At 42.1% G+C, this 21582-nt stretch overlaps 1 protein-coding gene across 1 annotated transcript in view; it reads right to left on the minus strand.

Moving 5' to 3' along the window:
- Positions 1–2729: 2729 nt before the first annotated feature.
- Positions 2730–21582, minus strand: part of podxl2 (podocalyxin-like 2) — a gene marked incomplete at both ends in the record, with an annotated part of 23189 nt that continues 4336 nt past the window's right edge. Inside the window, 12 exons of the mRNA XM_080025858.1 lie at positions 2730–2789; positions 3493–3657; positions 4167–4346; positions 5304–5365; positions 5711–5867; positions 10023–10097; positions 10672–10943; positions 11878–12060; positions 12720–12960; positions 13671–13780; positions 15221–15296; positions 16472–16797. Of these exons, the coding sequence (XP_079881984.1) occupies positions 2730–2789; positions 3493–3657; positions 4167–4346; positions 5304–5365; positions 5711–5867; positions 10023–10097; positions 10672–10943; positions 11878–12060; positions 12720–12960; positions 13671–13780; positions 15221–15296; positions 16472–16797 (1907 nt within the window). The remainder of the gene's footprint in view (positions 2790–3492; positions 3658–4166; positions 4347–5303; positions 5366–5710; positions 5868–10022; positions 10098–10671; positions 10944–11877; positions 12061–12719; positions 12961–13670; positions 13781–15220; positions 15297–16471; positions 16798–21582) is intronic.

A 21582-nucleotide genomic window follows, 5' to 3' on the forward strand; every position in this document is an offset into this window, starting at 1 on the left:
TCAAAAAACTGTGTTTTGCCTTTCAAAGTAAAATTTCCATGATCAAGGTTTTTTGATTATTGTGTCTGAACAATTATAGACACGTTTGAAAACATTTGACACATGTTTTAGTGCTTTGGTATGCTACACTTTGAGTCTATATAGTTAGCACAATGTCAACCCTAAATTGCTGCATCATGCCTATTATCCAAAATTCTGGGGATGGGGTGATTTGTGCGCAAGGGCCTGGGTGAGTTATAAGTAAGTAAGTAAGTAAAATGTATTTATAAAAGCACATTTATGACAGTTTGCACTGTCCAAAGTGCTGTACATAGTGCATTCAGTAGGTAAACAATGAAGGTAAAATAACAATAACCAAAATAAAAGACGTAAAGCCCATACATCCACATAAACACAGATAGTAGTGCAGAGGTAAGTAAGTAGTGCAGAGGTTAATGGGGAGGAAACACCAGGGTGTACATATGGGTTTTGAGCCTTGATTTAAAGGCAGAAATGTAGGGGGAATCACATTTGTCAGGTGGCAGTTGGTTCCACAAGCACAGAGCAACTAGTGCAAAGTACATTTCTGAGAGTTGTGCCAGTGGCATGGCTGTATACGCTGGTCACCAAAAGAAAGTGATTGTCTACAGTAGCTCAGGAGAGAGTGACATCTCAATTCCACTTAACGACACCACTGATGAGAGTTCAGATGGCCAGAAAGATGATGATGGTGACTTTGTCATTGTGACACAATGACGCACAAATCACCCCACTACGTGGGGTGATTTGTGCGACAAGACAACTTTTTTTCCGAAAGCTATATTTCTTAAACAGTTTATTCCAGATCCAAAGTTTTTATTGCCAGGGATGCACAACATCCTGAAATATATGTACATATTTGAGTTGGAGACATAACTGTCAAGGCCTCACTTTAAAATCACTTTGAGTAAAAAGTTGCACAAATCACCCCACCTTCCCCTATGTCCATATTTCTCCATACTTTGGACCAAGGCCTTGTCACTGCCATTTTGGAAGTGTCATAGTTGGAATGGCATCAGGTGCATTGTTTAACATTTAGAATTGTTCTTGTCCTTGAAGGCCACTGTAGCTTCTGTTATTATTCGAAAGGGTTGGGGTTACCCAGGGAGTGTTGCATTCTAGAACTTTGTAGAACTTTCTTGATGATGTCATATTACACACTGCACCTTTAACATTTACCTTTAGTTTAAACAACAAAGTAGAGTACGCCATGTTAGTTGTTTATTTTATTTTGTCTTTTGTTTGTGTGTTTGTGTTCCTTAAAAATAAACTAAATATTACTTTTTGAATAGCTTGCTGCTGTCGGTGAGACTTTGTACGTAAACAAACACACACACATGCACATAGACAATCCGTGTGTGTAGGTCCGTTCATTGATTGTTTCTAATATCAAAAACAAATCATGAATATAAATTAAAAGCAATGTTTTGGAAGTTAAATTTTACATTCAAAATATAACTTACTTATTCATTAAGTAACCCTTACATTCAAATAATTGTTTTTAATGTTAAAGGGACACTGTGTAACATTTTAAGTAATTTATTTGCTAAAATCAATATCCTCATTCATAAATATGTCCTCATTGGTGTAAAATCACCTCTGCCAATAATCTGAATTATCCTCCTGAGCGGAGAATTACAAATATTAACATTACATTTTGTACATTGAGAGGGTAAGTCTTATGGAGGCATCCATGTTTTTGGAATGTCATCAGGTGCATTGTTTAAAATTTAGAATTGTTCTTGTCCTTGAAGGCCACTGTAGCTTCTGTTATTATTCAAAAGGGGTGGGGTTACCCAGGGAGCTTTGTAATCTAGAACTTTCTTGATGATGTCATATTACACACTGCCCCTTTAAATCAAATAGCTTTATAAATGTCCCTTAATATTGTCTTGTGTACATTCAAACGTTAAAGGTGGGAGAAGGTGCTTTGTGCTATGATTGTGTTGCAAAATATATATTTTTTGTCTCATTTTGTCCACAGTTCAAAAAGCTTAACGGACAAGGCACACGAAAGCAGATGGGTTTGTATGTAATGGTGACGTACGGATATTCTCAATTTACACAATCAGAAGTCTAGCTATTTTAAAAATGTATATCTTAAAAGGTGCTACGAAGAACTTTTAAATATTTCTGAAACAGTCTCATCTTTCCTCTGATGATCATGAACGACATGTAACAGCAAACGAGACCATCAGTGCAAAGAATGCTATTTTTATATATAGTTTTTCTTAATGCCTTTGTCATGGGGAATACGCTCACCCAGGAACAACAGCTGGCGTAATAAAAACACTACCGCTTTTGTCCAAAGGGGGGCGCTAGAATTAACACAAAGCGAAAGTTCCTCGTAGCACCTTTAACAGATACTTTAAAGCCTAGAACATGACAAATACCCCAAAAAAAAAATGTTCAGTGACTTCTCCTGCTCCTCCTCAAAACTAGCTTAACTTTTGACTGGACAACACAGCTTTTACAAACACTTTTCTATCTATCTCTCTTTGCTCTAGTCTCTCCATCATTTGTATACAGAAATATATACCTCCTTATTTCATTCTATCACTTTCTCATCCATCCATCTTTCTGTCTTCTCCTCTCTTGGCTACATTTCATAATCTGTCCAACTAAGACCCCTTTAACCCTTAGTAACCCTTAGTAACACCTTAGTAAACTTTCGTAAAACTTTCGTAACCGTTTTTAATGATTTTTTTCAATCAGAGATGTGTGTCTTGCTCTTCCTCTTCCTCCTCTGTCGCTCCTTGATTTACAAACACCTGAAAACAAAAACACACAATGATGATGATATTAAAGGTGCAGTCAGTGATTCTGGAGAACGCTTGTTGTCAAAATCACTTTTTGTCAAAATCAGTGAATATCTCCTCACGATCCTCTACCTGTCTGTACTGTGTTGGGAAAAAAAATCCAGTGTTAAACCTGCAGTGTGTAGAATTTTGGGTTTTATTTCCTAGCAGATTTTGTAGAAAGTAATTATAATATCCATAAGTACATTTAATTTAGTGCATAATAGCTGAATTTTTTTTTTTATTATTATTTTTTCCCTTAGAAAGGGTCTCATATATGTCCATATTTCTGCATATTTTGGACCAAGGCCTAGTGCCGCCATCTTGAAAGTGTCATAGTTGGAATGTCATCAGGTGCAATGTTTAAAATTTAGAATTGTTCTTGTCCTTGAAGGCCACTGTAGCTTCTGTTATTATTCGAAAGGGTTGGGGTTACCCAGGGAGCGTTGCATTCTAGAACTTTCTAGAACTTTCTTGATGATGTCATATTACACACTGCACCTTTAATACACAGCCAAAGAATATGAATCTAACTTGTCTAATATTCTTTACAGTCTTTCAATTTTTTAGATTTAACAACTGAAGTTTCGTAAGATCACCAACCAGCATTAAAACATTGTGTTTCACAAAAAAAATAAGACAGCAGTATTGTTTTGATTGTGTGTCATCCAATCACCTGCCAGCGTTTGCCGTTGGTCCCGCCCTCCTCTGTTGATGCTGCGATCCCATTGGCTGTTGGCTTCTTCTCCTGCATCTCCGGCTCCTGGCCGTCACCGGCCACGTCCAGGGTCGGGTTATCATGGCAACCGTTCTCCACGAAATGAAGCTCCTCCCCACGGAACTAATGGAAAAGAGTTACACACCGTTCAAATGAATGAGTGTGTGTGTGTGTGTGTGTGTGTGTGTGTGTGTGTGTGTGTGTGTGTGTGTGTTCGTGTGTGTGTGTGTGTTTGTGTGTGTGTGTTAGCTAGTAGTAGTAGTTAGCTTGCACCCTGCGTGGTAGCTGCTGCTATCGGTGTATGAATGTGTGCTAAATTAAATGTAATGTGTGTGTGTTTGTGTCTGTCCATCCGTCTGTCTGTCTGTCTGTCTGTCTGTCTGTCTGTCTGTCTGTCTGTCTGTCTGTCTGTCTGTCTGTCTGTCTATCTCCCTCTCTCTCTCTCTCTCTAACCCACCTGTGTCTTGGTAGCAGGCAGCCTCCGTTGCCAGCAGATGTATATGAACCCAGAGGTGATGATGATCAGACACACAGAGCCGATGTCTGTCTATCTGTCTGTCTGTCTGTCTGTCTGTCTGTCTGTCTGTCTGTCTGTCTGTCTATCTCCCTCTCTCTCTATCTCTCTAACCCACCTGTGTCTTGGTAGCAGGCAGCCTCCGTTGCCAGCAGATGTATATGAACCCAGAGGTGATGATGATCAGACACACCGACCCGATGATCACCAGAACCACAAACAGCTTGCCGTAGTCGCTGCGTGTCTGAGCCGGGCGGGACGAGCAACTGCTGGCTGCACTGTAGCTCTGGATCCCAACCTGATGGACAGACAGACAGACAGGCAGGCAGACAGACAGGCAGGCAGAGAGACAGACAGACAGACAGACAGGCAGAGAGACAGGCAGGCAGACAGACAGACAGACAGGCAGACAGGCAGGCAGGCAGGCAGACAGACAGACAGGCAGAGAGACAGACAGGCAGACAGACAGACAGACAGAGAGACAGACAGAGAGACAGACAGACAGGCAGAGAGACAGACAGACAGACAGAGAGACAGACAGACAGGCAGGCAGGCAGACAGACAGACAGACAGAAAGGCAGACAGGCAGAGAGACAGACAGACAGACAGAAAGGCAGACAGGCAGAGAGACAGACAGACAGATACATGAAATCAATAAAAAAAGGGATTTTAAATACAGAAATGTCGGCCCACTATAAAGTATCATCCTGCTCAGCACTTGGTTTGGGCCCCTTAAGCATGAATTCTTGCCTCAATTCCAATTTATTTTTCATTATATTCAATTAAACCTGCAGTGTGTAGAATTTTGGGTTTTATTTCCTAGCAGATTTTGTAGAAAGTAATTATAATATCCACAAGTACATTTACTTTAGTGCATAATAGCTGAAAAAAAGTTTTTGAATAATTTTTTTCCCCTTAGAAAGGGTCTCATATATGTCCATATTTCTGCATATTTTGGACCAAGGCCTAGTGCCGCCATCTTGAAAGTGTCATAGTTGGAATGTCATCGGGTGCATTGTTTAAAATTTAGAATTGTTCTTGTCCTTGAAGGCCACTGTAGCTTCTGTTATTATTCGAAAGGGGGAGTGTTGCATTCTAGAACTTTGTAGAACTTTCTTGATGATGTTATATTACACACTGCACCTTTAAGCATGAATTATTGCCTCAATTCCAATTTATTTTCCATTATATTCAATTAATATGAGTTTCACAGACTGTAGAGTGCAACATGTGAGGACGTTATGTGACCGCGTACCTTGAGCAGACTGTCTCTGATCTCTCCCAGCATGCCGAGCACTTCACTGGTCGCTATCACTCCTGGAACAGACAAGACGATGTGGGACAAGGTAAACATAGTACTACAAGTGTGTGTGTGTGTGTGTGTGTGTGTGTGTGTGTGTGTGTGTGTGTGTGTGTGTGTGTGTGTGTGTGTGTGTGTGTGTGTGTGCGTGCGTGCGTGCGTATGTGCCTGCCCGCCTGCCCGTCCGTCCGTCCGTCCGTCCTTCCGTCTGTGTGTGTGTGTGTGTCCGTCTGTCCGTCTGTGTGTGTGTGTGTGTCCGTCTGTCCGTGTGTGTGTGTGTGTTTGTCCGTCCATCTGTCTGTCTGTCTGTCTGTCTGTCTGTCTGCCTGTCTGTCTGTCTGTCTGTCTGCCTGTGTGTGTACCTCTCTGTGATGCCACATTCATCACCAGTTCATGGTGCTGGTGAGTTGGTTTGCTGAGGTAAAGGCCCCAGGACCCTTCAGGGCTGTTCATCCTGCGGGCAAACACTCTCTCTATCACCTTCAACAACCGCACACCCTGGTCCACACGGAACTCCTCCTGTAGACAGACAGACACACAGACACAGGGACGGACACAAACACAGACAGACAGACAGACAGACAGACAGACAGACAGACAGGGACGGACACAAACACAGACAGACAGACAGACAGACAGACAGACAGACAGACAGACAGACAGACAGGGACATACACAGACACAAAGACAGACAGACAGACAGACACACACACACACACACACACACACACACACAAACACACACATACACACACACACACACACACACACATTTGTAAGCCTTTGTATTTTATACATTGTGCTGTACGTCCATTTTTTTTTAAACATTTTTAAGATATTTTTTTGGCATTTTTACACTTTATTGATAGTGTAGAGACAGAGGTGAAATGGGGCAGAGAGGGGAGTGACATGCAGAGAACGACCGCGGGCTGGAATCGAACCCGGGTCCGCTGCTGGCCGAGGCCCATGGGGGGGAGGGGGGGGGGACATACCAACTGAGCTAAGGGGGCCCCACGTCCAGGTTTTTTCTTGGCAGTGGAATCAACAACTGAAACATTTCTTGGTAAAAATGAACTTGAAAATAAACTCAAAGAACTTGTTGTGCAGGAGAAGGGTTTGACTCCATCATGTTGCTGTAACTACGGTGATGTGATGTGTTGTTGCCATGGTGAGAGACATCAAGGTGAGCTTCCTTCCTCTCTCTCACAAAGAGAGAAATCTCCTCCAACTGTGTGTGTGTGTGTGTGTGTGTGTGTGTGTGTGTGTGTGTGTGTGTGTGTGTGTGTGTGTGTGTGTGTGTGTGAGTGTGTGTGTCTGTGTGTGTGTGTGTGTGTGTGTGTGTGTGTGTGTGTGTGTGTGTGTGTGTGTGTGCGCGTGTGTGTGTCTGACTGTCTGTCTGCCTGTCTCTCTGTCTCTCTGTCTGTCTGTCTGTCTGTCTGTCTGTCTGTCTATCTGTCTGTCTGTCTATCTGTCTGCCTGCCTGCCTGCCCGCCCGCCCGTTTGCCTGCCTGTCTGTCTGTCTGCCTGTCTGTCTGAACCCTATCTATCCGGCTACTTTTGTTCTGGCTCAGACAGCGTGGGAGAAATACGTCTGGCATTTTTCTGATTGCACAGATAAACATTCACTAATGCATTCAAAGCTCTAAATCAGAAGGTGTATCTTTTGTGTCTTCAATGAGGACTCGGGGAGGATTAATGGATAAAAGTGTTTGAAAAAAACTCATTTGTAAAGCTTATTCAAACCCGTATCAAGGCTATTGTACGTGTGTGTAGCAACTAGCAATGACACTCTCCAAGATGCAACGTTTCAGACAGTATCTCCTCACACTTTTTTTTTTGTTAAAGATTATTTTTTGGCATTTTCAAGCTTTATTAGACAGTACAGAGTTGAAATGGGGAGACAGAGAGAGACAGAGACAGAGAGAGACAGAGAGAGAGAGAGAGAGAGAGAGAGAGAGAGAGGGGGGATGACCTGCAGTAAAGGTCCACGGGTCGGATTTGAACCCGTGACCACTGCAACGAAGGTCTTGAAAGTGTCATAGTTGGAATGTCATCAGGTGCATTGTTAAAAATGTAGAATTGTTCTTGTCCTTGAAGGCCACTGTAGCTTCTGTTATTATTCTAAAGGGGTGGGGTTACCCAGGGAGCGTTGCATTCTAGAACTTTGTAGAACTTTCTTGATGATGTCATATTACACACTGCACCTTTAATGTTTTTATACGCATGAAAGATACATTGAACTACTGTATGAATGATAAGACAATGAAGATAATTAGTTGGCTCAACTGTGGGCAGTTTTCTTTAACACCTTAAAGTTTTAATTTTAGCCTCAAAACTCAAACATTTAGTGAAGTTGCATTTTTCAAAATTGTGCAGTGGGAGAAGTTTTGCTGAGACGGGGTGAAATTGAATGTGTTTCTATAATTGTGATATACAGTACAGTATATCACAAAAGTGAGTACACCCCTCACATTTCTTCAAATATTTCATTATATCTTTTCATGGGACAACACTGAATAAATGACACTTTGATACAATATAAAGTAGTCAGTGTACAGCTTATATAACAGTGTAAATTTACTGTCCCCTCAAAATAACTCGACATACAGACATTAATGTCTAAACTGTCGGTTACAAAAGTGAGTACACCCCTGAGTTAAAATGTCCAAATTGGGCCCAAAGTGTCAATATTTTGGGTGGCCACCATTATTTTCCAGCACTGCCTTAACCCTCTTGGGCATGGAGTTCACCAGAGCTTCACAGGTTGCCACCGGAACTCTCTTCCCCTCATTCATGACGACATCACGGTGCTGGTGGATATTGGAGACCTTGCGCTCCTCCATCTCCTGTTTTAAGAAGCCCCAAAGATGCTCAATAGGGTTTAGGTCTGGGGACATGCTTGGCCAGGCCATAACCTTTACCCTCAGCTTCTTTAGCAAGGCAGTGGTCATCTTGGAGGTGTGTTTGGGGTCGTTATCATGTTGCAATACCACCCTGCGGCCCAGTTTATGAAGGGAGGGGATCATGTTCTGCTCAAGTATGTCACAGTACATGTTAGCATTTAATGAACTGTAGATCCCCAGTGCTGGCAGCACTCATGCAGCCCCAGACCATGACACTCCAACTACCATGCTTGACTATAGGCAAGATACACTTGTCTTTGTACTCCTCACCTGGTTGCCACCACACATACTTGACACCATCTGAACCAAATACGTTTATCTTGGTCTCATCAGACCACAGGACATGGTTGCAGTGATCCATGTCCGTAGTGTGCTTGTCTTCAGCAAACTGTTTGTGGGGTTTCTTTTGCATCATCTTTAGAATAGGCTTCCTTCTGGGACAACAGCCATGCAGACCAGTATGATGCAGAGTGTGGCGTATGGTCTGAGTACTGACAGGCTGACCCCCCACCACTTCAAGCCCTGCAGCAATGCTGGCAGCACTCATACGTCTATTTTCCAAAACCAACCTCTTGGTGTGACGCTGAAAACGTGCACTCAACCGTCTTAAACTGGGCCGCAGGGCAGTATGGCAACATGATAACGACCCCAAACACACCTCCAAGATGACCAGTGGCTTGCTAAAGAAGCTGAGGGTAAAGGTGATGGACAGCCCAGCATGTCTCCAGCCATAAACCCTATTGAGCATCTTTGGGGCTTCTTAAAACGGGAGATGGAGGAGCGCAAGGTCTCTAATATCGACCAGCTCTGTGATGTCGTCATGAATGGGTGGAAGAGGATTCCAGTGGGAACCTGTGAAGCTCTGGTGAACTCCATGCCCAAGAGGGTTTAGGTAGTGCTGGAAAATAATGGTGGCCACACAAAATATTGACACTTTGGGCCCAATTTGGAAAAATTTTCTTAGGGGTGTACTCACTTTTGTTGCCTTCAGTTTAGACATTAATGGCTGTGTGTCGAGTTATTTTGAGGCGACAGTAAATTTACACTGTTATACAAACTGTACACTGACTACTTTACATTATATCAAAGTGTAATTTCTTCAGTGTTGTCCCATGGAAAGATATAATGAAATATTTGAAGAAATGTGAGGGGTGTACTCACTTATGTGAGATACTGTATATACAGTATATACAGTCTATACCAAACTGTCCCTGTCCAATAAGTGATATAGGCAGTTTCTAAGGGCCACTGGAAAAAAATTAAATACATTTAAAGGTGCAGTGTGTAATATGACATCATCAAGAAAGTTCTACAAAGTTCTAGAATGCAACTCTCCCTGGGTAACCCCAACCCTTTCGAATAATAACAGAAGCTACAATGGCCTTCAAGGACGAGAACAATTCTAAATTTTAAACAATGCACCCGATGACATTCCAACTATGACACTTTCAAGATGGCGGCACTAGGCCTTGGTCCAAAATATGCAGAAATATGGACATATATGAGACCCTTTCTAAGGGAAATAATAATAATTCAAAACATTTTTCTCAGCTATTATGCACTAAATTAAATGTACTTATGGATATTAAAATTACTTTCTACCAAATCTGCTAGGAAATAAAACACAAAATTCTACACACTGCAGGTTTAAACAATTTTAAGATAATAAAATAATGTATGTGTCCTTCTGGTATAGTGGTAGTATAGAGTATATAGTGCTTGAGGTATAGTGTGCTTGAGGTATAGTGGTAGTATTGCCTCTGGTACTTACACAGTTCATGTTCTTGGTCATGTTGAGCAGAACGTATCCTCTTCCAGCCAGCTCACTCCAGTTCAGACACATCACCTGGAGAGGAGACAGAGACGGTTAGAAGGACGTTAGAACAGAAATGTATTATATATTAAATATGTGTTAGGAATGTAGAAAGCCTTAGAATTAGATTTTCAATGTTTTGGGGCGGCTGTGGATCAGGTGGTAGAGCGGGTCGGCCGATGATCAAAGGGTTGGAGGTTCGATCCCCGCCCGGCCACCTGTGTCATGGTTGTTGTGTCCCTGGGCAAGACACTTCACCCACCTTGCCTCGTGTGAATGTTTGCGGTGGTGGTCGGAGGGGCCGATGGCGCGGAATGGCAGCCTCGCTTCCGTCAGTCTGCCCCAGGGCAGCTGTGGCTACTATGGTAGTTTACCATGACTGTGTGTGAACGAGTGGAAGCGCTTTGTGCGCCTTGAAAAGCGCTATATAAATCCAATCCATTATTATTATTCTCTTGAGTAATGTTTTTTAAATTAATAAAATTAAATAAATACAATTAAACAATAATAATCATAATAATTAAATATAGAAACCATAACCAGAATAAATAGATAAGTATACTCAAAAATAAATGTAATGAAATGTTAAATGCATATTAATGTCTACCTGGCGTGCCTTGTCCATCTCCCGGTATTCCCCCTCTGGCAGTGAGACCTCCGTGCCCCTCGCTCCTCCCCTGAGCCGTGACCTCACAGGGGGTGTGGCCTCTGGCTGTGACATCAGAGGAGGCGTGGTCTCAGCCAGCCAATCCCAGAGCGGCTCGGTGAAGCGCTCAGACGCAGAGGAGGAAGAAGGAGGATCGGTGGTCAGAGGGGCAATATGGCCGCCTATAGTTTCCTCATCATCCACCTCCTCACTGTCTCTGTCCTGTCCAAAGCCTGATGGGAAATACAAGACAAATTGAGTTAATAATTATATTTATTAAGATAATTTTTTGGCGTTTTCAAGCTTTATTAGATAGTACAGAGTTGAGATGGGGAGACAGAGAGAGAGAGAGAGAGAGAGAGAGAGAGAGAGAGAGAGAGAGAGAGAGAGAGAGAGAGAGGAGAGAGAGAGGGGGGGGGGATGACCTGCAGGATTCTAGTGACCAGATTAAGTTATAAATACCCGGAATGGCATTCCAGCTGTGAAACTTCCAATGATAAACACATTTGGAAGTTGTTGCGTGTCCGTCTGTAATTTTTTTTTTTTTAAGATATTTTTTGGGCATTTTTATTCTTTATTGACAGTGCAGAGAGACAGAGGTGAAATGGGGCAGAGAGGGGAGTGACATGCAGAGAACGACCGCGGGTGGGAATCAAACCCGGGTCTGCTGCTGGGCCCGGCCCGGGAGGGGGACGCCTTACCAACTGAGCTAAAGGCGCCCCCACCGTCTGTAATTTACCATATATTACAAGCTGCTGTTTTTTTGAAGGGTGCGCTTGTGGTGTAGTGTTTAGTGCGTGCGTGTGCGTGCGTGCGTGTGTGTGTGCATGCGTGTTTGCATGTGTGTGAGTGCGTGCGTGCGTGTGTGTGCGTGTTTGCATGTGTGTGTGTATTTCACCTGTGAACCCCTGCCCCCCCTTGTCTCAGCTCCTCCTCTACACTGGGCTGTAGTGTGCGTGTGTCTGTCTGTCTGTGTGCCTGTCTGTCTGTCTATGTGCCTGTCTGTCTGTCTGTGTGTCTGTCTGTCTGTCTATGTGCCTGTGTGTCTGTCTGTGTGTCTGTGTGCCTGTCTGTGTGCCTGTCTGTCTGTCTGTCTGTCTGTCTGTCTGCCTGTCTGTCTGTCTGTCTGTCTGTCTGTCTGTCTGTCTGTCTGCCTGTCTGTCTCACCTGTGAACCCCTGCCCCCCCTGTTGTCTCAGCTCCTCCTCTACACTGGGCTGCAGTGGCTCTCTGCTGGGTGCCATGGCAACATCCGGCACTGTTGGATTCTGGGTAAAAAGGTCTCCGTGCACCAGACCCTCTCTCTCCTCCTCTTCCTCCTCTCTCTCCATCTCCTCATCCTCGGTTTCATCTGCAGCAAAACAAAATGAACAAAGGCGAAAATAACATTTGGTCTTGGCATTTTTTTCTAACTTTTCTTTTAACTTTTGCTTTTTATTCTTCAGCTCCTTCATTTTACTTGTTTGGTCTTGAAAGCAGTGTAGTCAGCTAGCCTTACATAAACACTGAGCACCAACTCTTCAGCTAGCTTCCTAGCTTGTACATGTTGCCTAATATTAACCATCCATAAACATATACTCTAGGCCTATACTGTTCCTAGCCTGGTGCTACCAGACCATCGTACTTCATTTCATTTGTACAGAAGGTCTGGAATCGCTCAATTGATAAACGTTAACTCACTTGACGGCGGGTGTCTGTTGAAGTTTAAAACTATTGGATCTGTCCAGTGCCACTCTGGATCTGCCAACCAATCGCATAACGTTTGGTCGTGACGTATGTCATGCGGCGGCTTCTGACTACAACTGAAACTGGCGCACAACCTCAACGTCATTGTTCTCAGCCACTCCCTCTGTTCGCTGATTGGACCGGCAGAAATCTATCCTGAGTAAGCCAAGTCATTTCAGTTTGTTTACCCTAATCACCTGCAGTGTCTCGCTTTAAGATCCAACCATCAAAGTCAATAAAAAAATATTATTAGTATTTTTTAATTTTTTTTATTTGATGATTTACCTTTAGTGTAAGTTCCAAGCAGCCCAAAGTCAGTGCCTGTGTCTGTCTCAGGAGTGGCCGTCCCCACAGCGTTAACCCCACCAGCTGCAGCAGACAGGGTAGCAGACAGGGTAGCAGACAGGGTAACAGTAGCCGTGGATGTAGTGGTAGTAATAGTAGTTTTGATTGAAGACTGAACTATTCCAAAACCGCTGGAGTGACTAGTGTCTTCCTCCCAGAGCTCTCTCTCTAACGGTCCAACCTGCAGGGAAACATCAGGTTATAGGAAAAATAAAATCCATATTTGAAAGTGTAAAAATGTCAAACCAAATCAAATCAGTTTTATTTGTATAGCCCAAAATACATTTGTCTCAGTGGGCTTTACATTCCATACAATATGATATATGATACAATATGATACAATATGACACCCTGCCCTTACACCCTTAGCTCGGCTGAGAAAAAACTCCCAGTAAAAACCCTTTACCGGGAATAAAAAAAAATAATTAAATAAATTAAAAAAAATTGAAGAAATGTCTTTAGTTAAAGGTGCTCCGAGGAACTTTTAAAATATTTCTGAAACATCAGATTTTAGGAAGAGTCAGTTAACTGCATTTGGCCGGTTTACATGGGCAGAAAAATCACTACTAATCTGTTAACATGACAGCTCAAGACTTATTTAAAGGTAGAGACAGTGATTCTGGAAAACGAAAAAAAAAAATCCAGTGATACTTATCCTATGCATCGTAAGCTGGCATTGCGCTAGCTACGGCGAGCCTTTTGGTTTACATACCTTTTGTTTATATAGCAGTTTAAAGAGGCTAGGCTGTGTATTAACACCAAAACAAAAATGTCAGCACACACATATTACGGAGAGATAGCAGATCGTGAGGAGATATTCACTGATTTTGACCAAAAGTGATTTTGAAAACAGTTATTCTCCAGAATGCATTATCTTTTATCCGTCCTCACCTCTAGGACGGGGGAGGCACGGTGCTCCTGTGGCCCAGAATCATGCACCTCGGCTGGGGGAGAGATGTCAGGTTTCTGGGGGCTGGAGGAGTCGAAAGATGGACTGTAGCCTGGGTGACACAAAGAGACACGTCAGAAACACATGTTGGTTGGTGTGTGTGTGTGTGTGTGTGTGTGTGTGTGTGTGTGTGTGTGTGTGTGTGTGTGTGTGTGTGCGTGTGAGTGTGTGTGTGTGTCTCTGTGTGTGTGTGTTTTATAAATAGACCTCTTGTCCCTTTTGAGGTCTACAAAGGCCATAAGGTGTTGACAGTGTGCTTTAGTGTGTGTGTGTGTGTGTGTGTGTGTGTGTGTGTGTGTGTGTGTGTGTGTGTGTGTGTGTGTGTGTGTGTGTGTGTGTGTGTGTGCAAAGGAGATAATAGTTGTTGAAGGTTGACAAAATACATGACACAGTGTTCATACATAATGAGTTAGTTTAGACTTGGATAAGATACCCATTTAGCTTTGAATGGAGAATCAAGCTAATACTGTATGTGGCTATAAGCTGTTACTATTACAACATGTGACATTATGAATAACTTCTTGATGCCGTGATACATTTTGGATAACAAAATTTTGTTCACAAATGTTTGAAAATAAATGGAGTAATAAGTGTGTGTGAGTGAGTGAGTGAGTGAGTGAGTGTGTGTGTGTGTGTGTGAGTGAGTGAGTGAGTGAGTGAGTGAATGAGTGCGTGCGAGCTTTGCATGCGTATGTGTGTATGCTTGTGCGTGCGTGTGAGTGCTTGCATGTGTGAGTCTTTTTTTTTTAAGATATTTTTTGGGCATTTTTATGCTTTATTGATAGTGTAGAGAGACAGAGATGTAATGGGGCAGAGAGGGGAGTGACATGCAGAGAACGACCGCAGGCTGGAATCGAACCTGGGTCTGCTGCTGGGCCCGGCCCGGGAGGGGGACGCCCTACCGACTGAGCTAAAGGCGCCCCCTGCATGTGTGTGTGTCTGTCTGTATATTATATCATAACATATATATTTCTTAACACTAACCAATCAGAGCATCCAGGTCAGGTGTGGTGTGGTTGTTGAGCAAAAAGTAGTATTTGGTCTTATAAACCATGCGCCATTTATGTGTTTTGTTTTGCTCACTTTGGCAAATAAATGGTAAATGGATTCCACTTATATAGCTAAATAGATAAAGCCTTTATGACTGTATGATACCAAAGCCTCTATTGATAAACTTGTGAGTGTGTGTGTGTGTGTGTGTGTGTGCGAACGCGCGTGCATGTCTGTATGTCTGTCTGCCTGTCTGCCTGTCTGTCTGTCTGTATATTATATCATAACATATATATTTCTTAACACTAACCTATGAGAGCATCCAGGTCCGGTGTGGTGTGGTTGTTGAGCTCCAGTGGGTCTGTTATATGAACATCTTGGTCGTCTCTGTCCCACTCCTCCTCTTCTCCTCCCCCTCTCCTCTCTCTCTCTCTCTCCTCTGTGTCTGTTGTTCCATAGAAGCCGGACGCTTCCAGGGACGTTTCTCCGGCCCCATGCCCACCGAGAGGCACCTTCTCTGGGTCCGAGGAGGCCGCTTGTCCCCTGGAGCTTTCTGGATCTACCAAGTGGACCATACGCTGAAAGCAGAGAGAGATATTCAGTTAAACACATGGGTTGCGTTCCGAATCGCATACTCTTTCTTTTTTCTATTCTACATACTACATCCGACGATAAAAATAATCTAGTTAGGATGCAGTAGGCATACTATTGGGACATACTTTACTCTCTTATTTCATCATAACATTGCGCCTTGATCTTGCCTCTTGCTTTTATATCCGTCGCATCCCCGTTTGTTTTCATATGGAGGCTTCGTCGATGTGACGTCACTTCACGTGCGCACTGGATTGTGGGTCAGAATCGCCCAAATAGGATGCACTTTTCAACACTAACAATCTTGGCCGCATGAAGTAGGACATCCGGGTACTTCTAACCATCCTAAATCTGGCCACAAGAATCGGGACATCCTAAATCTTTTTTCTACCAAACTATATAGTAGAAAGAATGCGATTCGGAACGCAACCATGGTCTGGTTTATCATCAACAAGCTACAAAATTAACCTGTTTACAGTGATTCAGCATTTTAAAGGTGCAGTCAGTGATTCTGGAGAACGCTTTTTGTCAAAATCCATGAATATCTCCTCATTATCCGCTACCTGTCTGTACTGTTTGAGCACTCAAATCTTTTTTGGTGTTAATACACAGCCTAGGCTCTGTAAACTGGTATGTAAACAAAGGGGGCCCACCGTAGCTAGCAAGATGGCCGACATCTAACCACTGTTCCACGAGCACGCCCCACTAACTTTATAGTTTTAATTCACTTCAGTCCTTGTTATAACTTGGTCTCTGTTGAGTTGTCTTGAAATGCTGTACAGTTTATATAGCAGTTTAGCTAGTTTATACAGGAACACCTTAAACTTGAATCCTTTATCACCTTGAACAATTACAAAAGCAGGATTAAGGACTATTTAACCACAAACTGTACATGCCCGGTTACTGAACACTGACTTACTGCCAATGAGATTGATGCTTTGTGACTTTTTATTTTATTTTTATTTTTTATTGTGTTTTGTGTCTTGTTTTAAGTGTAAAATTTTGTTTTTTTAATGTGAATATTTTATGTTTTTATGCTGCTGCCTTCTTGGCCAGGACTCTCTTGAAAAAGAGATTTTGAATCTCAATGAGTATATTCCTGGAAAAATAAAGGTTAATAAATAAATTAAAATAAAAAAAATTATAAAACACTCTTCCTTACCTCCATCTCATCTTCCACATCTCTGTTCTCATCCCCGGCTGCCGTGTGTACTACTCTTGTCTGGTCTGATATTATCTTCTGGTTCGACTGTGTGTTATTAGCAGCAGCGTCCATTTTTGTTTTGGAACGCGATGTTTCGTGAATCTCTGGCGATCCCATGTCATGCACCAGATGTGGCTGAGCGCGCACCAGCTCCAAGGCCACCTCGTGCACACGTTTGGTCCGGACTAGTTCCTGGGTTGGTGTGTCTTCCCGGAGCAAACGAGATAGGGGTATGACGTGCTGCGATGGACCCAGTTTAAAGGCCTCACAGCTGGCTAGGAGAGCTGGGGAGAGAGAGGGGGGAAAGAACCATAACAAAAGATGAATGAATTGAAGATAGTTTTTTTTGTCATATGCATATTAGGAATTACAGAAGTAGTGTGTGTGTGTGTGTGTGTGTGTGTGTGTGTGTGTGCGTGCGTGCGTGCGTGCGTGCGTGCGTGCGTGCGTGTGTGTGTGTGTGTGCGTGTGTGTGTGTGCAGCATTGAGATGAGAATGACATTCTTAGGTCTCCCAGGCTCCTCTCAACAATGCAATATAGAAGATAACAATAAATAAACACAACAGTAGAGCAAGGACACTCAATGCAATTATGAAAAGTATTTTAATCTGAAATTAGAATTATCGAAAATAAAACCAAAATACGGGAAAGATAGAATTAGAAGAATCAACAACTGAAAAAAAAGAAAATGTTTTTTGGCCTTTTTCCCAAGTCTGTTTTGAAAACCACAATAAACTCTACGCACTGCACCTTTAAAATAAAAGGATTCCGATTCTGATTTAAAATACAAATGATCAAGTGTGAATGTCGATAGTTAGCCTGCTGCTATCGGTGTATGAATGTGTGTGTGTGAATGGTAACGTGTAAATGGGAACAGGTCTCCCTTGCAAAAGAGTCTCCGGTCTCAATGGGATTTACCTGTATAAATAAAGGTTAAAAAAAAATTAAAAAAAATAAATAAAAAAATATACTTACAACTGTGTATAATTAAACAGAAATAACCAAGAGGGGCTTAAAAAAACAAGTCGCATTTGAATGTGATATAGACTTGTATGTACTGACATATCAAATTACTTTTAAAGGTGCAGTGTGTAATATGACATCATCAAGAAAGTTCTAGAATGCAACGCTCCCTGGGTAACCCCAACCCTTTTGAATAATAACAGAAGCTACAGTGGCCTTCAAGGACAAGAACAATTCTAAATTTTAAACAATGCACCTGATGACATTCCAACTATGACACTTTCAAGATGGCGGCACTAGGCCTTGGTCCAAAATATGCAGAAATATGGACATGTATGAGACCCTTTCTAAGGGAAAAAATAATAGTTCTAAAAAAATTTTTCAGCTACTATGCACTAAATTAAATGTACTTATGGATATTATAATTACTTTCTACAAAATCTGCTAGGAAATAAAACCCAAAATTTAATGCATAATGTGTAGGTGTGTTACTCAGTATGATGTCCATACAGAGCAGAGATAAGTAGTAGTAGTAGAAAGTAGTAGTAGAAAACTTTATTGTCCCCGTGGGGCAGTTGGGTTTGCGGCACAGTCGCACTTCATGACATGACATCAGACAAATGACACAAACAGATAGTCCACACATCAGACACTGACAGACATAACATGAAGAACATACATTACACACTACAATGCACTATACAACTTTGGACATGACCAGGCCAGCTGGACATCTACAGTCATATGAAAAAGTTTGGGAACCCCTCTCAGCCGGCATTATAATTGACTCTGCTTTCACAAAAAAATATATAAAAGTGGTATGTCTTGAATTGACCAGGAACAGCTAAGTACTGGGATGTTTTCCAAACAAAGATTTTTTGAAAAGCAGTATTTGGTTGTATGAAATTAAATAAAATGTGAAAAACTGGCTGTGCAAAAATATAGGAACCCTTGTGGTTTTGTTGATTGTAATGCCTGTAACAGCATGTACAGCTGATGACTTTAAACACAAAGTTGGTTGGATTATGTTGTTAAGCCTTGAACCTCATAGAAATGTCTGTTTAATCATGAGTAGGGTTGCAAAATTCCGGGAATTTTCAAAGTTGGAAACTTTCCAAGGGAATTAACGGGAATTAACGGGAATTTTGGGAATTAATGGGAATTAACGGGAATAAACCAAAAATTTAACAAATTTAAGGTTTGACCTTAACAGTGATTTTAAATATAGTCGGGGGAAATGTATATTTAGCATATTCTTGACTAAATAAACCAGCTTTCATGCTTTCACACTTGAGAATATGTGCTTTTCCTCAATCACATGCACACAGCACACTGCTTACTGCAGGGGTATTGAGGCTACGCCCCCTACATGCACTGTGCATTCCTCCATCACATGCACAGATGATTTCTAGAACCCTGGAGCATTGAGGCTACATTAAGCCCAGAGCACAAGACTTTTGAAGATACACATTTGAACATTTGAACTACATTTAAGTTTGAATATGATAGTCCATTAAATTTCCCCCAATTTCAAGTCAATTCCCAAAAATCGAATATTCCCAAAATTCCTGAGCGAAAGTTCCCATGGAAAGTTTCCGGAAAGTTTCCGGTAATTTACCGGAAACTTTCCACCCCTTTGCAACCCTAATCATGAGAAAATGTATTTTAGGTGCCTAAATGCAAGTTGCACTTCTCTTTGACTCTCTGCTGAAGTAAGACAGAATGGGATCATCAAAGCAGCTCCCAAAAGATCTGAAAAACAACGATTGTTCATTGTCATGGTTTAGGGGAAGGCTACAAGAAGCTTTCCCAAAGGTTTCAATTGTCAATTTCGACTGTAGGGAACGTTGTCAGGAAATGGAAGGACACAGGCATAGTGGCAGTTAAACCCAGGCATGGCAGACCAAGAAAAAAACAGGAGCGGCATAGGTGGAGGATTGTGAGAATGGTTGCACACAACCCAAAGATCACCTCCAAAGACCTGCAAGAACATCTGGCTGCAGATTGTGTATCTGTACATCGTTCAACAATTCAGCGCAATTTGCACCAAAACATCTGCTTTTTATAAAGACCAAATAACTTAATTTTTGTCTCATCAGTCCAAAGCATTTTCTTCCAATATGAAGCTGGCTTGTCTAAATGAGCTTTTGCATACTCCATGCAACTGTATCTGTGGCGTGGGCGCAGAAAGGGCTTCCTTCTCATCACCCGCCCATACAGATGTTTTGGTGCAAATTGCACTGAATTGTAGAACCATGTACAGATACACAATCTGCAGCCAGATGTTCTTGCAGGTCTTTGGAGGTGATCTTTGGGTTGTGTGCAACCATTCTCACAATCCGCCGCATATGCCGCTCTTGTACTTTTCTTGGTCTGCTAGACCTGGGTTTAACTGCAACTGTGCCTGTGTCCTTCCATTCCCTGACAACGTTCCTTACAGTAGAAATTGACAATTGAAACCTTTGGGAAAGCTTCTTGTAGTCTTCCCCTACACCATGACAATGAATAATCTTTGTTTTTAAGATCTTTTGGGAGCTGTTTTGATGATCGCATTCTGTCTCACTTCTGCAGAGAGTCAAAGAGAAGTGGAACTTGCATTTAGGCACCTAAAACACCTTTTATCATGATTAAACAGACAATTCTATGAGGTTCAAGGCTTAACAACATAATCCAACCAACTTTGTGTTTAAATTCATCAGTTTTACATGCTGTTACAGGCATTAAAATCAGCAAGACCACAAGGGTTCCCATATTTTTGCACAGCCAGTTTTTCACATTTTATTTAATTTCATAAAACTAAATACTGCTTTTCAAAAAATCTTTGTTTGGAAAACATCCCAGTACTTAGCTGTTCCTGGTAAATTAAAGACATACCACTTTTATCTTTTTTGTGTGAAAGCAGAGTCAATTATAATGCCGGCTGAGAGGGGTTCCCAAACTTTTTCATATGACTGTAGCTTATTCTGACTGATTTAAGGCTTTTATGGCTTGTGGTACAAAAGAGAATTTGGATCTGTTCTTGGTCATAAGGGGTCGGCAGAAACGACGACCAGATAGCAGTAGTTTAAAATGGGATGCCAGGGGGTGTGTACAGTCACATACAATGTTATTGGCCTTTTTCACCAGTCTGTCTTTGTAAATGTGTTCAATGCTCGGTAGTGTGATCACAGCACTTTGTTTTGTTCTCAGCATCATACACTAACTGCTGCCCTCAGAGAGTCACCGTGGTAACACGCTCTTTCATTTGGTCTTCAAATTTCATCTCAACATCTTCCGCTGATCAAGTTAATGCCTTTCAATCGATATTAATATGCTTAGAGGTTCATTTACTGAATCGTGCGTTGACTGTTTCACACACACACACACACACACACACACACACACACACACACACACACACACACACACACACACACACACACACATTTATCACTATTAGGCGGATGCAGTTTTGCCATCACCCACTCACTCATCCTTAAAACTGTACATGCATTAGTTAATCTAATTTAACCACATGTTAAGTTGTGTGTGTGTGTGTGTGTGTGTGTGTGTGTGTGTGTGTGTGTGTGTGTGTGTGTGTGTGTCTGTGTGTGTGTGTGTGTGTCTGTGTGTGTGTGTCTGTGTCTGTCATCTTTTCAAAGTCTTATTAAAAGTAACTTCAAGATATCATAACATAATAGTAAAAGTACTAGTAAACAGTATAGACACTAGTACTCAAGACATTCTCCCAAATGTGTGTGTGTGTGTGTGTGTGTGTGTGTGTGTGTCTGTACTGTGTGTGTGCGTGCATGCGTGCATGCGTGTGTGTGTGTGTGTGTGTGTGTGTGTGTGTGTGTGTGTGTCTGGCACTACAGATGGTTGACTGACCTCACTGACTGACTGAGAAGATTACGTTATCAATGCCAACTTGTCTACAAAGACGTCTGCAGTATGTTAAGCTGAGCAGCCCCTCACACACACACACACACACACACACACACACACACACACACACACACACACACACACACACACACACACACACACAGGCACACAAACACACACACACACAGACACACACACACACAATGTTGAATGCTACAGTGCCATGAGAGTTATAACTTCA

The sequence above is a fragment of the Ammodytes marinus genome (genome assembly GCF_949987685.1).
Source record: "Ammodytes marinus genome assembly, chromosome: 4".
Lineage (NCBI taxonomy): Eukaryota > Metazoa > Chordata > Actinopteri > Uranoscopiformes > Ammodytidae > Ammodytes > Ammodytes marinus.